We start from the raw sequence: 14,122 nt of genomic DNA on the forward strand, positions 1-14,122 counted from the left end.
GTTTTAACATAAATTTGTAATTAAATTTCACATAAGTGTTCAATTCCTTCTTACTTTCAAAAATTTTGTTTAATTTTAATATGGAACTTATGGAACAAAATTATATATTCATGATTTAAGGTTACGTTTATTAGACTTTTTAAACAACACGAAAATGTAAAATATAGACCAGACCAGAAACGATTTGATGGTGAATATGAACGAAGAGTTTAATAGCGTCATCAAGTCGAAGTTGAACGGACATCCTTTACTCTTTGCCGCTGAAATTGACGCATTGGACCAAGGTTACCCATTGGATTATCCGAAAAGTACTGGTAAAACGGACAAGTACATTGAGTTTAAAACGGCCAAAGTCATATCTCACGATGAATCGTGGCATTTCAAAAGTTTCGCCTTGTAACTTTTATAAATACTGATTTGATTCACAGAAATCTTACGATTCAAACTTCTAGAAACAAATTGAAAGCCTTATGGGCCCAGTCGGTTTTGACCGGGTGCGAGAAGAATTATGTGGGCTTCAGGAACGACCTGCGCGTTATTGAAAAGGTCGAAATGTACCGAACCAAGGACATACCGGCACTCGCCAATAGAGAGGAGCCATTATGCAATCCAAATGTTTGCATGAATGTTTTGGATCAATTCTTGTCATATTTGACGGATTGCGTTGTTGAGGACAATCCAAGGTACTGTGGCCCATACTCTTTGCAATTTAAATAAGCTAAGATCTTTATTTTTGTTCCCCAAGGATTGTTTTTAAGTCTCATTAGAAACACGGGCAGAAAGTTCGTTGTCAGAAACTCCGTAATGAGCAGTACCAAGTACTTCCCGATTGGTACATTCAAAATTTTATCTGAATTCTGAGTGTTTTTATTATCACGTGTGTTTTATTCTGAAACTCTAAAGTTCTTTTACATATAATGGCTTGTTTGAATTTCTTTTCATTTCAACATTGCCCGCGCTAATGATCTCACATATTATAAGGTCATTTTGATAAATATTATTTTGTACAGTAAAAAGTTGGTTTATTGTGGCAGTCAATATTCCCCAAATTATGGGAATTGTAAGATAGAAATCCCAAATTGTCAGAAATTTACACCTCCAAAATTTGCAAATTAAAACGGCGAATATCAAATGTATCCACTATTGAAAACTACATACCACGAGGAAAAACATGAAAATCTCACTATTTATAAGTGTGGTGAAACTATGTACATTTTTAGTAGCTAATTGATCAATTTATAATATTCTAACAGCCTCTACACGGAGGAAGAGGAAACCTTTCCACCCTAATCAAGGCCGTCAAAAAAAATATTTCCTGAACATAGCATCAGTTTATTGCAATTTAACGTTTTTTAAACCTTCCTCAGTTCAATTATAAATATGAAATATAGAATAAAAATTTAACAGAATTTTGTAGTACCATTTTATAAATATTTTATAGAAAATATTAGATTGACCTTCTGTACGAAGGGCATTGATCTCTTTGACCACATATTTACAAACATCGGTCACTTTAGGTAAATAACTCATGTAGCACAAAGCAGCGGCCCGAACGCTACGATTTTGGTAGGGACGACTGGGTTGGAACTAGGTGATGTCTTTACAATACTAGGCCATTAGTCGGGATGTCCTAACCGCGCCATGGTTGACCCGACTAATAAAAGTCACACAAACTGGCCGACAGCATATTGAAGTTGTTGGTTAGGTAACGCATGATTCTTTCGAATACAATTATAATTTCAGTGAGTTTCATATCTCCAATGTTGTCCCTAGGGTCCAGATGGAGTGTTAACGGACAATTAGGTAAATAGTGCTCAGAATCACCTGTATCTGACCCACAAACACAGGCAGGAGTCCCAGGACTGAGCACATGTCCTAAACTATGCAAGTAACTAGGTAATTTACCGCGAGCATCTGCGTCGAGAAGTAGTTAGGGTTGACCCCATTGTCGCCCACCCTAGGAATAAAATTCCTAATTACAACGCCCTAAGTGCTTTCGCTCCGACGACTCTACCAATACCTCTTGGTAATGCCCCTCAAAATATTTTTAATACTGCCCTTATCGGGCTTAATAGAACGGATAACCTGATTCATTAATGCGCCCTTGGCCAGCGCATCCGCTCTCTCGTTACCTAAAATACCACTGTGTGCATTAACCCAATTAAGGGTGATTTTAGCAACATGATTGAGAATAAAATCCCTAATGTTTACACACATACCATTAAGGTTGGAAGAATTTCCAATGGCTCGTAGAGCAGATAAACTTTAACTAAAGATAGCTACCTCTTCATCGTTGGGTCGCTCCCTATAGCGAACCACCTAATCCTCTCCAAAATGGAGTAAAGCTCAATAAATAAATATTAGGATTATAACTCATGTCTAGATGAAATGTCTTTGACAAGACTTCCAATCCGTTAGAGTAAACGACAAATGTAAAATCTCCAACCCCACATTAATGGGAAGAACGTCCCCACGAGGAATCTCTACATGAGAGCCCGGATAAGTTGACCAAGGATCGCCCGGGTAAAGAAAATTTCCACCTACAACATTGTATTCACAGTGCTTAGCGCTCCCATCTGTTGGTAGAAAGACCTAAAGATAGTTGCTTCCTCACTTACAACGTATTCTATCGGGGTTAAGTTGGTAATAACCAATAACGCATCGGTAGATATAGTACGATAAGCACAGCCGACTCTAAGAGCTGCTATTCGTTGGATTGACCTGAGCTTTCGAATCATTAAAGAATTCTCTGTCTCGCGCCACCATGCGCCAGCACCGTAAGTGACAATCCACTCAATACAGCCTTTATACACCACCCTCAACTCTCTATAGTCCAGACCCCACTCGACCCTTGCAAAGCAGGCAATGGACTGAACGAGATGAGTGACCCTATTCTTAACCTCCTCCAAGTGAGGCAAGAAGCACAAAGTTTGGTCCAAAGTAACGCCCAAAACCTTAACGGTTTTGACATAAAGGAATCTCTCATTGTTAAGAGAGAAAATAGAAAGTTGTAGCAAAGGTGATTGCAAGGGTCTTCTTAGCACAAAATTTCAACTTATAAAATGGGCTCCAATTATTGAGAGTATCCAGCACGTCGTTACCGAGAACCTCAAGACCACTCCTGGAAGAACTCCAGACCATCACCTGCAGGTCATCTGCAAAGATCTGAATAGCACTCGCAGCCGGTTAAACCCGACTAAGAGCGCCATCCATAACTGAATTAAAGAGTAGAGGTCCACTACAAGATCCCTACGGGCGCCCCTTGGTGAGTGACTTGCTAAGAACACTACCGCCTACATCAATAGATGGTATTCTGTTGCTAAGAAAACTTTTGTATAAATAATACAGATTTTTGGGCAAGCAACTTGCTGAAGTCTTGACAGGACCCCCGGAACCCAGACATTGTCGAAGACCCCCTATATGTCAAGGGAGATTACATTAGTGTGCAGATTACTCTTTTTATTATGCTTAACGTTCTCGGCGATGTTATATAAAGCATGCGTCGTAGAGCGGCCATGTTTGAATCCATATTGGGCTGAGTTCATTAAACCGCTCTTATGAAGAGAGTAATACAGTCTTCTTGATAAGAGTTTATCAAGAACCTTACCCATTACTGATAGTAAAGAGATCGGACGGTATGATCTAGCAATCCGCCTATCTCTCCCCTCCTTATAAATCAGTGCAATCCTAGTCACTTTCCAAATTTTCTGGAAGTGACCAAGAGTCAAACATGCATTGTAGAGGCGCACGAAAACCAAGGGACAGACCAAGAATATAATCTTAAAAAATTGATTGTAATGCCGTCGAAAGCCCTGGCTTTACCCGTTTTGGAGGAATCAATGACATCTTCTTTAAAATCCCCGTCGTCTCTCTTCTCGACGTAGGGGGAGCTTCGACTAACTCTCGGATTCTCTTGTGTACTTCCAGGTCATCTTCATACGAGTCGTCTTTAAAAAGAGAAGTAAGAATAGTTAAATATGTTTCATTGAGTCCCGCTGTCAACGAGCCATTCTCTCTTTCCACAACGGAGACAGCATTTTTACGTTTGCCCTTGCCGGTTGACAATTTATAAGGAAGAGCAGAAATCCTGCCACGACTACAACTTAGACGAACTAATAAGACTCTTGTACGCTCGCTGGAGAGACAAGAAATCATGCTTGTAGAGTTCGTTCACCAAACGATCCATTGTCACCTGCATACGTTTTCACGCTATACGTACTAGTTTTCGCTTCCTGCTAAGACCATCGTTCCACCAGGGAGCCGAGTTATAAGTCTTAGTACCGAAACAGTGTTGGTAAACAGCCTTCACCTACAACACTTATAAAACGGAAAGGTCGGCAAAAAAGTCCTCAAGATCAGTAGTACATTGTCCGTTAATTTCACCGACCTAAGAACGAATCACTTCAAGTCGGTAGATGGTTGCTTGGGCCGACCTCTCGTTCTATCAAAATGTGGGGTAGCGAATGCCGACTTTAAAATGTTTATCTTAATTAGCGTGGGTAAATAGTCTTCACATACGAAAATATTTAATTGGGAGTGTTGAAATGGCCGTATGCTTAGTGACCACTTGAACCGCCGATGGCGAAAAGTAAAAAAATTGGACTGTAGTTGGCTTCAGTCAGCAAAACCGACCCGACCTTTAACCGACTCTCAGTCTCTTAACCGACAACAGCGCTTTATTACATGGCAATCTTCATAACCCTTTTGCATTATTCGATTTGAAGGTGGTGGGTCCATGTGTAATTCTCGCATGGGAAAAAGGGGAAGAGGTGTCTTAGTGGGGAAAAGGGTACCACGGTAATTCTCGCATGGGAAAAAAGGGGAGGGGTGCTTTACTTGGGGGGTTTGGGACGACAGAGAAAGGTACCCCGGGACAAGGGGGGGGGGAATGCCTAACTGGGGTGGTTCGACTATGAGGAAAAGGGTACAACAGAAATTATCGAATGGGAAAAAGGGAGAGGGGTGTTTTACTGGGGTGGTTTGGGACGAGTGTTTTTGAGTAATTTTTGTGGGGAAAAGAGTACCATGGTAATTCTCGCATAGGAAAAAGGGGGAGGGTGCTTTACTTGAGGGGTTTGGGACGACAGAGAAAGGTACCCCGGGACAAGGGGGGGGGGGAATGCCTAACTGGGGTGGTTCGACTATGAGGAAAATGGTACAACAGAAATTATCGAATGGGAAAAAGGGAGAGGGGTGTTTTACTGGGGTGGTTTGGGACGAGTGTTTTTGAGTAATGTTTGAGGGGAAAAGGGTACCACGGTAATTCTCGCATGGGAAAAAGGGGGGGGGGGTTGCTGGGGTGGTTCTACTATAGATTTATGGGACGAGAAAGATACGAGTTTTTGACCAATACCACAAATAACTTTATATGATTAATTAATGCATCTCGAAACACAGAACTAGCTGAGGGCCTGCTCGTAGGGCGGGCTTCTCGGCTAGTAATAGTATAATAAGCAGTAGGAGCCTTAAAGCTTTCACCAATATTTTTAAGCGTCTCAAATAGTTTTTGTTTCATTAAATTTATTATTTAAGGAACGGAATTATCAACACTTTCCAACACTCGAAGTAAAGCTGTAAACAGTCACTCGTTCGCGACGATGTCTTGCGGAAATGGCCAGTTTCGCTTCCCACTATCTCCTGTACGCAATAAAATATTCGAAGCTCGGTATAACTACGCAGAGCCCAAACAAATCGGATCCTTCAGCGTGGATGGAAATCGTCAATTTGTACCGGGGAACGGACATCAGAAGTACTTGCGTCCAGATGTGATCCTGAACGACTCGAAGTTGGATTGAAACGTTGGCTACGATGAAGCTATCCACTCAGATCTCGAACAAGAAGGCTTGGAATTGTTGTTGAAATGGATTTCTCTCAACCCTCAATGTGTGACGTCCGACGTCCAATTCGTTACCAACAGATACGTATTAAGGAAGATAATGGAAACGGCATACCCAAGGAAGGATTCCGACTGGATAATTTTTGCTTCCAAATTCAGAGGCGTCATCTACTTGCATTCGATTCTCACTGAACGGGAACGGAATAGTTGGGTTGATACCAGTTCGAAAAATCCTTACTGGAACGCCAAATTCGATCATTACATGACATGTGGTATGAAAATCTAATGTTCTTTGAGCACATCTTCGGCGCTAATGTCTATAACTTTAAAGATAAACCAGGTGAATCGCGGACTTTGGATGAGCCGCTGAATATGAACGAGCAATTCCATGGCGTGGTGCGATCGAAGTTGAACGACAACATAGTGATCATTGCGTCTCGAATGCACGCTTTGGACCACGACTGCCCACCGGACTATCCCGAGAAGACGATGAAGATGGATAAATACGTCACCTTCAGGACGACACCAATACCGGATCCTAGTGTACCATGGCAAAGAAAGTTGTTTGTTTTGTAGGTATCGTAAAAATAACGATGGTAGCCTTCAGGTTTATTCTTTGAATAATGACAGGAGCAAATTGAAACTCGTTTGGATTCAGTCAGCGCTGTCGGGCTGCTCTAAAAACTTTGTAGCTTTCCGGGATAAAGAAGGCGTTGTCCAAAAAATTGAAATGTTCAAAACGGATGAGATTCCATTACGCTATCAGGTAAAAATTATTCTAACGCTTGATGTTTGAAGACATCAATAACACATTTCATTTTCAATTTCTTAACATAGGAACATTCCCAGAAAAAAAGTGTAAGTATTATTCAAAAAATTCCCAAAATTTGTACTGAAATACCCGTTCTTTTATAGTTTATTTGGTCTCCTAACATCTGCATGAATGTCTTGGATCAATTTTTGACATTTTTGAAAGAAAATGTAATTGAGGATAACCCGGAGTATGTTCCAAACAGCTTTGGTTCTTTTTAATTGGACTGGCTAACATTTATGTTTTTCACAACAATTAAGGATTGTTTACAAAATTTACTGGCAATGGGGACAAAACGTAGTCACTTGCGAAAAGGCGGAAAATGGCGAGTTGAAGGTACTTCCAGACTGGTACATCGACAGTTTTTCCAAGGAGGGTAAATGAACCGGCTATTTGCTGTTGATTTTTAAATGCAAATTTGTAACATATTAATGTACTCTTTTTATTTTTATCGCAAAATTTTACATCGTCAAAAACAGAATAATTGTTGCAAACAAATTCAATGGCACTTGTTCCGTTTTCTCTGTTTAAAGTATATCTGTCATTAAATAATATATTATGATAAAATAGACATGTCTTATTCCTTAAACCTGATTTATTTTTCCAGTAAAATACATTAGTGTTAACATAACCGAATAAAACTTAATCAGATTTGTGTACTCTTGAAAATGGAATTAGCTATATATCTCGTTATTGGTGCATTGAATAACACGCCTTTCCAAAATTCATCGATTTCAAAATTACATCATCAGATATAGCAGGCTTATTAACCTGCGTTTATACCATACTACAGTAAGAAGTGAGGAAATAAACGTGACCGTTCTTAGGTAGTATTTTTGTATATCTAATTAGTTTTAAGAATAAGAATCTTAAAACTAATTAGATATCTTATTGAAGATAAAAGATACTTCGGTACATCTTTAAAACTAAATACTTAAAAGATTCATCACAAGGCATTCGTGTTGCGTACCATATTGTACATCAAACCATGACCTACCTTTTCACGAGTTTCCAAGCAAAGAAAGCTTTAGAAGTTTATGGTTAACAAACATTAGTCGGGATGATTTTGTACCAAAAGATACACAGAAGGATGAAATATTTTGCGCATTCACACGGAGCAACTCGGTTCGTGACAATGTTTTGAAAAAATGCTGACTCGCGTGAATATGACTTAATTTACAAGCGTTGGTTCACCTATTCTAATATTTCCGTTGTCGGAGGAGCGAATTCCTCAGCAAATTCCCCAAATTTGTACTGAATACCTGTTCTTTCAATAGGGGATTTGGTCGCCTAACGTCTGCATGAATGTCTTGGCTCAATTTTTGACATTTTTGAAAGAAAATGTAGTTGAGGATAACCCCCGAGTATGTTCCAAACAGTTTTGGCTCTTTTTAATTGGATGACGGGATGATATTAACACGCTTGTTTTATCACACCAGGACTGTCTACGAGTTTTACTGGCGACACGGACAGAGAGTGACTTGCGAAAAGGATGAAAGGGGCGAATTGAAAGTACTTCCCGACTTGTACATCGACAGTTTTTTCAAAGGAGGATAAACTAACAGAATTTTTTGTTGTTGTTTGTGCAAATTTGTAACATTAATTTATACTTTTAATTTTTACCAGTTTATTCTTCGCACGCTCTCTTAAAAACCTATATTCCTCTGGCGACTGTAGCGCGCGTTCGTAGACTTGTCAAAGTAAGAGACTGTGGCGTAAGAGCCACATGACCACGTTACTTTATAAAAAAAATTATTGTTTCATCGTTAAAAATATTTACAAAATATTAGGAGATTCTGAAATATAATCTCAACAAATACATGTATAAAAGAGTTAATTACCTCTCCGAGGGTACTATGTAACCTAGGAGGGGTTATACACCGTGTCTGTGTGTGTGTGTCCTGCGAATGCGTTCGCAGTTTCGGGGCAAAGCGTAATGCGTAATCACTGCGTACGCAGTTTCTTTGATTCTAAATTGTGGCAAAACTGCCGTGATGATGAGCGTTAACGGATAATATTTGCGTTTGGGGTTTTTTGTTCGTCAACGCTCACTGTCACGACAGTTGTGACTTGGTAGTTTTTTTCGAGATGTTCCGATTGGGGATTTTTTAACAATATTAACTTTTGTTTTTTTTGTGTTTTTTTGGTTAATTGTTATTAGTCAAGGATTACAGTAATGCAAAATGTTTTAACCGCAAGTTATTATTTAAAAAGATATGATCAATGTAAAATTGCTACTTGCTAGCAATTTTTACAACGGAAAATACGACATATTTCGAGATTTCTGTATGTGTTGGATAAAGTAGGACAGATGACGAAAAAGAAAAAGGCTGAAATGCAAAACAGTAGTAACTTTTAAGGGTTGGGAATTTTTCCCGTATTTCAACGCATTTTAGCCTTTTTTTAACCATACTATGTCATATTATATGTCGTCTGTGTGATGTTCACTTATACAACGTCGAATGTATTCGCTCGAGCGCTGGGGGCGCGCGGCGCCTCCCCAACCCCATACTAAAAAAGCTATGGGCCATCTATAACGCAAACTAGAAGACAGCACCAAGCCTGAGGCATCAAGTATCGTCAACCCGATATTAATCCAACCTAATAATATAAATAACCTAACCTATTATCCCCGCCAAAACCCCTAAAATGCATTGAAATACGGCGAAAATACCTGAAATAAAAAAGTAAGTTAGTATGTTTTGCATTTCCACATTTTCTTTTTCGTCATCAGCGCCACGTTATCCACAACGCATTAAAATCTAGGAATTTAAAGAATCGTCCTAGGGAAAATTCACTGCAAAAGGCCAATGTTTAAAAATGCATATCTTTGTTAATATTCATTTTCGCCAAAAAAAAATTAAAATTAGAGTAATCCCCATCTTGCCCTCTATCCAAAAAAATATATAAAAAAATCGTTTGGGGGGCAGCTATTCTACACTTAACCCAAAATTGCTGGCAAATAACAATAACAAAACCAAAAAAGCCAAGGGCGTATCCAGAATTTTAGTTCAGGGGGGATTTTGAGGGAAAATTTCAAGGGGGGGGGGTGCTGACGGAAGTTTCACTAATTTTTATTAGGCACACCCCCCCGGTCATCAGCATTTCGGGGGGGGGGGGGGGTTGAACCCCCAAAACCCCCCTTAAATACGCCCTTGAAAAAAGCCGTTAACACATTTTCGGTGTGCCCCCTTTTTAAAAATTTAGTAATATCTTGTCGTTAAATCTAATTCGTCATCAGTCCTACCTCATCCAACACGTACAAAACCTCGAAATATCTCGTATTTTCCTAGGTAGAAATTGCTGGCAAGTAAAAATTTTAAATTTATCATAACTTTATAAATAATAAATTGCGGTTAAAACTTTTTGCATTATTGTAATCCTTGACAAATAATACATCTAAAAAAATAAACAAAACCCAAAAAAAAACAAAAGTACCTATTGTTAAAAATAGCCTGCGAGGGTAATGTGCACTTGTGACGTGTTGTGTTTTTGTGATGTTTTGTTGTTTGTGTTTCGTGTGCGATCTACTCACCAACGTCTATGTATTGACTTTTCGGACGGACCGTATGCTGAGGGTTACGAAAAACGTCTCAACGTCCATAAGGCACCTATTATCAATTTGCGATCGCATCGGACGGTTTTTGAACACGGACCCTTCTGCATGGCAGATGAGTGCTCTACCATTGAGCCACCGACGCTTGTTTTAATTCATAGTATATTTTATTTTAGATATTTATTAATTGTGAAATGTGTAAAATTAATTATTTGAGGTTTAAGTAGGAATCGAACCCGGGTCACTTTGTCAGCCCCCGGACGACTTGCCGATGAGTCATTGACATCAATAGGGGTATAGTACGGAAGAGTACAATACTTCGGTAGATATCTTTTATTGAATTTTGTTTTTGGGAGGGGTTATACAATCATTGGAGGGGTTATACAATCATTGTGTCTGTCCGTCTGTCTGTCTGTGGGTGGGTCTGTGTGTGGGTCTGTTTGGGCTGCGAACATCTCTAAATTTTAAATACCAGTTAAAGCGAGATAAAAATAAATGTTATATTTGTTTGGGTGGGGAAATTATAAACACCTTACGTAGATGTTTATTGCTTCTTGTTTTGTTTTGCTTACTTAACTCATATCTTCGTAATATATTTTACGTGTTTTCTTATCGGCTTTAAACGTGTGATACATTTTCAATTATGTGGTTACGTTGGTTTTATTTATTTTGAGGCCAATTCTTCCGAGGAGAGGTATATTTTGGAAAGCTTGCCAACTTGTTTTTTGGGTGCGTGCTTTTGATATGTGTCTTGGATTAGTTTTGAAGGAGAGTACTCGAGGAACACCCCCAGTATGTTCCAAATCTTCATAGTTAATTTTAATATTGCATCGTTACATATCTTACATATGGAAAACAAGGATCGTCTAAAAATTTATTAGAGTTACGGACATGCGAAAAAGTCGCTGAAAAAGTCAAATATTCTGAATTTGAAGTACTTCCCGATTGGAACGTCAAGAGATTATCCAAGGAAGGATAAATTCACCTAATTGACGTTTTTGTTTATCGCCTGAAACATTTCGATTGTACTGAAATGTTTTTATATATCAACAAAAATCTCTAATTACCTCGCTTGCTTTCAGTATTGAAATGATAAACGTAATAATCCAAACAATGTAGCGGCGCAATCGAGGCGATAGAAATCTCGTCTGATTTTATGACCCCCCCACCCCAACCTTTTCTGGTGTACAGTTGCCAATGATTTTTACTTTTACTTTCGGATTTGAGTCATCCTCACTCAACGCATTGTTTAACAAAAACATCTCAGATAATCAGCAACCATCGTCTCGTCATGTCGCGTAGAGTGAAAGATTTTGAGTTTCCTTTAGGTCACAGGACATCCCAATTCGAAGCCCCTTGGGTGTATGACATTCCGAAACAAATTGGATGGTTCAGTGTCGATGGAAGAAGAAAATACCTATCTTCAAGTGTCCATTTGAGGTCCTTCAATCCTCCAGCTAATCTCAGTCGTCCATTTCTGGATTTGAACGAAGGGTACGACAACGCCGTCAAGAAGGACTACAATCTGGACGAAGGGTTGCAGTTTTTGTTGCAATGGATCGTCGAACACAAGGAATCTCTGACGACCGGTGTCAAGTTCGTCACCTACAAGTGGGTTCTAGAGATGATTATGCTGACCCCGTACCAGAGGAAGACGGCGGAGTGGGTAATTGCCGCCACTAAATTCAGGGGCGTCATTTATTTGCATTCTTTCTTTACTGATCGAGATAAGATGTCATTCAGTTCAATGACTAATCAAGACCATCTACAGACGTACTGGGGCATTCGATTTGAACGGTATTTGACCGTTGGTAAGGTTTTGAAATAAATTTATAATTATATTTCACATAAGTGCTCAATTACTGTAATAAGCGTTTTTACTTTGCTGCGTTGTTTTGTTTGGTGGACTATAAGGGCTCCGTCAGAACCTTTGAGTAGCGACCTTTTGGTATGACGTCAGTTCTACGTCAGTACACAAATATATAGCTATCAGTAATTTCAAGATTTGTAGACTGCAGCAATGGTAAAACTAGAAACGGCTTTAGTACCGGCTTTAAAAAGAAGGAGGTTAGATAACAGTGAACAGGGTAATACAAAAGTTATAACTTATAAATTAGCTAGTACACAAAATAAATAAAAATAAAAACTAAATAATTTTTTTGGAATCCGGTGATTAAAACCAAAATAGCTTCTGAGATAATGTCATTCAAATAAATATTTCATTTTGCATAATGGTTCCTATTTTCAAAAATTTTGTTTAATTTTAATATGAAAAGTCCTTTTTTTCCCATATTTATTTTCCACATTTCGACTAACTGAACACTTATGGACCAAATTATAGATTTATGATTTAAGGTTACGTTTATTAGACTTTTTAAACAACAAGAAGTTTTAAAATATAGACCAGACCAGAAATGAGTTGATGGTGAATATGAACGAAGAGTTTGATAGCGTCATCAAGTCGAAGTTGAACGGCCATCCTTTACTCATGGCCGCTGAAATTGACGCATTGGACCAAGGTTACCCATTGGATTATCCGAAAAGTACAGGTAGAACGGACAAGTACATTGAGTTTAAAACGGCCAAAGTCATGTCTCCTGATGTTCCGTGGCATTTCAAAAGTTTCGCCTTGTAACTTTTATAAATACTGATTTGATTCACAGAAATCTTACGATTCAAACTTCTAGAAACAAATTGAAAGCCTTATGGACCCAGTCGGTTTTGACCGGGTGCGAGAAGAATTATGTGGGCTTCAGGAATGACCTTGGCGTTATTGAAAAGCTCGAAATGTACCGAACCAAGGACATACCGGCACTCGCCAATAGAGAGGAACCATTATGGAATCCAAATGTTTGCATGAATGTTTTGGATCAATTCTTGTCATATTTAACGGATTGCGTTGTTGAGGACAATCCAAGGTACTGTGGCCCATACTCTTTGCAATTTCCATAAGCTTAAATATTTTTTTTTCAAGGATTGTTTTTAAGTTTCATTGGAAACACGGGCAGAAAGTTCGTTGTCAGAAACTCCGTAATGAGCAGTACCAAGTACTTCCCGATTGGTACATTCAAAATTTTAACTGAATTCTGAGTGTTTTTATTATCACATGTGTTTTATTCTGAGACTATAAAGTCCTTTTACATATAATGGCTTGTTTGACTTTATTTTCATTTCAACATTGCCCGCGCTAATGATCTCACATATTATAAGGTCATTTTGATAAATATTATTTTGTACAGTAAAAAGTTGGTTTATTGTGGCAGTCAATATTCCCCAAATTATGGGAATTGTAAGATAGAAATCCCAAATTGTCAGAAATTTACACCTCCAAAATTTGCAAATTAAAACGGCGAATATCAAATGTATCCACTATTGAAAACTACATACCACGAGGAAAAACATGAAAATCTCACTATTTATAAGTGTGGTGAAACTATGTACATTTTTAGTAGCTAATTGATCAATTTATAATATTCTAACAGCCTCTACACGGAGGAAGAGGAAACCTTTCCACCCTAATCAAGGCCGTCAAAAAAATTATTTCCTGAACATAGCATCAGTTTATTGCAATTTAACGTTTTTTAAACCTTCCTCAGTTCAATTATAAATATGAAATATAGAATAAAAATTTAACAGAATTTTGTAGGACCATTTTATAAATATTTTATAGAAACTATTAGATTGACCTTCTGTACGAAGGGCATTGATCTCTTTGACCACAGATTTACAAACATCGGTCACTTTAGGTAAATAACCCATGTAGCACAAAGCAGCGGCCTGAACCATGGATGAAGGAATATGACTGGAACACACGGGTACAGTCATAAGGATGAGCATCTCAATAGGAAATTTGGCAGACTAAAATACGCTAGCGCCACCTGCGCGCGGGCGCTCGTACTGCAAAAATAAATTAAATTTA

At 38.5% G+C, this 14,122-nt stretch overlaps 3 protein-coding genes across 3 annotated transcripts; all 3 read left to right on the plus strand.

The window, feature by feature from the left end:
• The first annotated feature begins 187 nt into the window (after positions 1–187).
• LOC149951888 (decapping and exoribonuclease protein-like) lies at positions 188–866 on the plus strand. The gene is made up of 2 exons (XM_090168339.1): positions 188–396; positions 453–866. Exons 1-2 carry the CDS (start codon positions 188–190, stop codon positions 715–717), a joined length of 474 nt encoding a protein of 157 aa, XP_090024465.1. The 3' UTR covers positions 718–866.
• Positions 615–13,352, plus strand: LOC149951889 (decapping and exoribonuclease protein-like). The gene is made up of 12 exons (XM_090169690.1): positions 615–683; positions 746–832; positions 1,254–4,499; positions 5,533–5,785; positions 6,413–6,602; positions 6,674–6,694; positions 6,752–6,837; positions 6,908–7,023; positions 11,406–12,014; positions 12,606–12,834; positions 12,891–13,121; positions 13,178–13,352. The coding sequence occupies exons 3-12, from the start codon at positions 4,478–4,480 to the stop codon at positions 13,284–13,286; spliced, it is 1,866 nt and encodes a 621-aa protein (XP_090025816.1). The 5' UTR covers positions 615–683; positions 746–832; positions 1,254–4,477; the 3' UTR covers positions 13,287–13,352.
• On the plus strand, positions 5,809–6,531 carry LOC149951890 (decapping and exoribonuclease protein-like). Its single transcript, XM_090168341.1, has 2 exons — positions 5,809–6,108; positions 6,168–6,531. The coding sequence occupies exons 1-2, from the start codon at positions 5,937–5,939 to the stop codon at positions 6,410–6,412; spliced, it is 417 nt and encodes a 138-aa protein (XP_090024467.1). The 5' UTR covers positions 5,809–5,936; the 3' UTR covers positions 6,413–6,531.
• Positions 13,353–14,122: the final 770 nt, after the last annotated feature.

Source organism: Leiobunum rupestre, chromosome 3, assembly GCF_980474605.1.
Source record: "Leiobunum rupestre chromosome 3, qqLeiRupe1.1.hap1, whole genome shotgun sequence".
Lineage (NCBI taxonomy): Eukaryota > Metazoa > Arthropoda > Arachnida > Opiliones > Sclerosomatidae > Leiobunum > Leiobunum rupestre.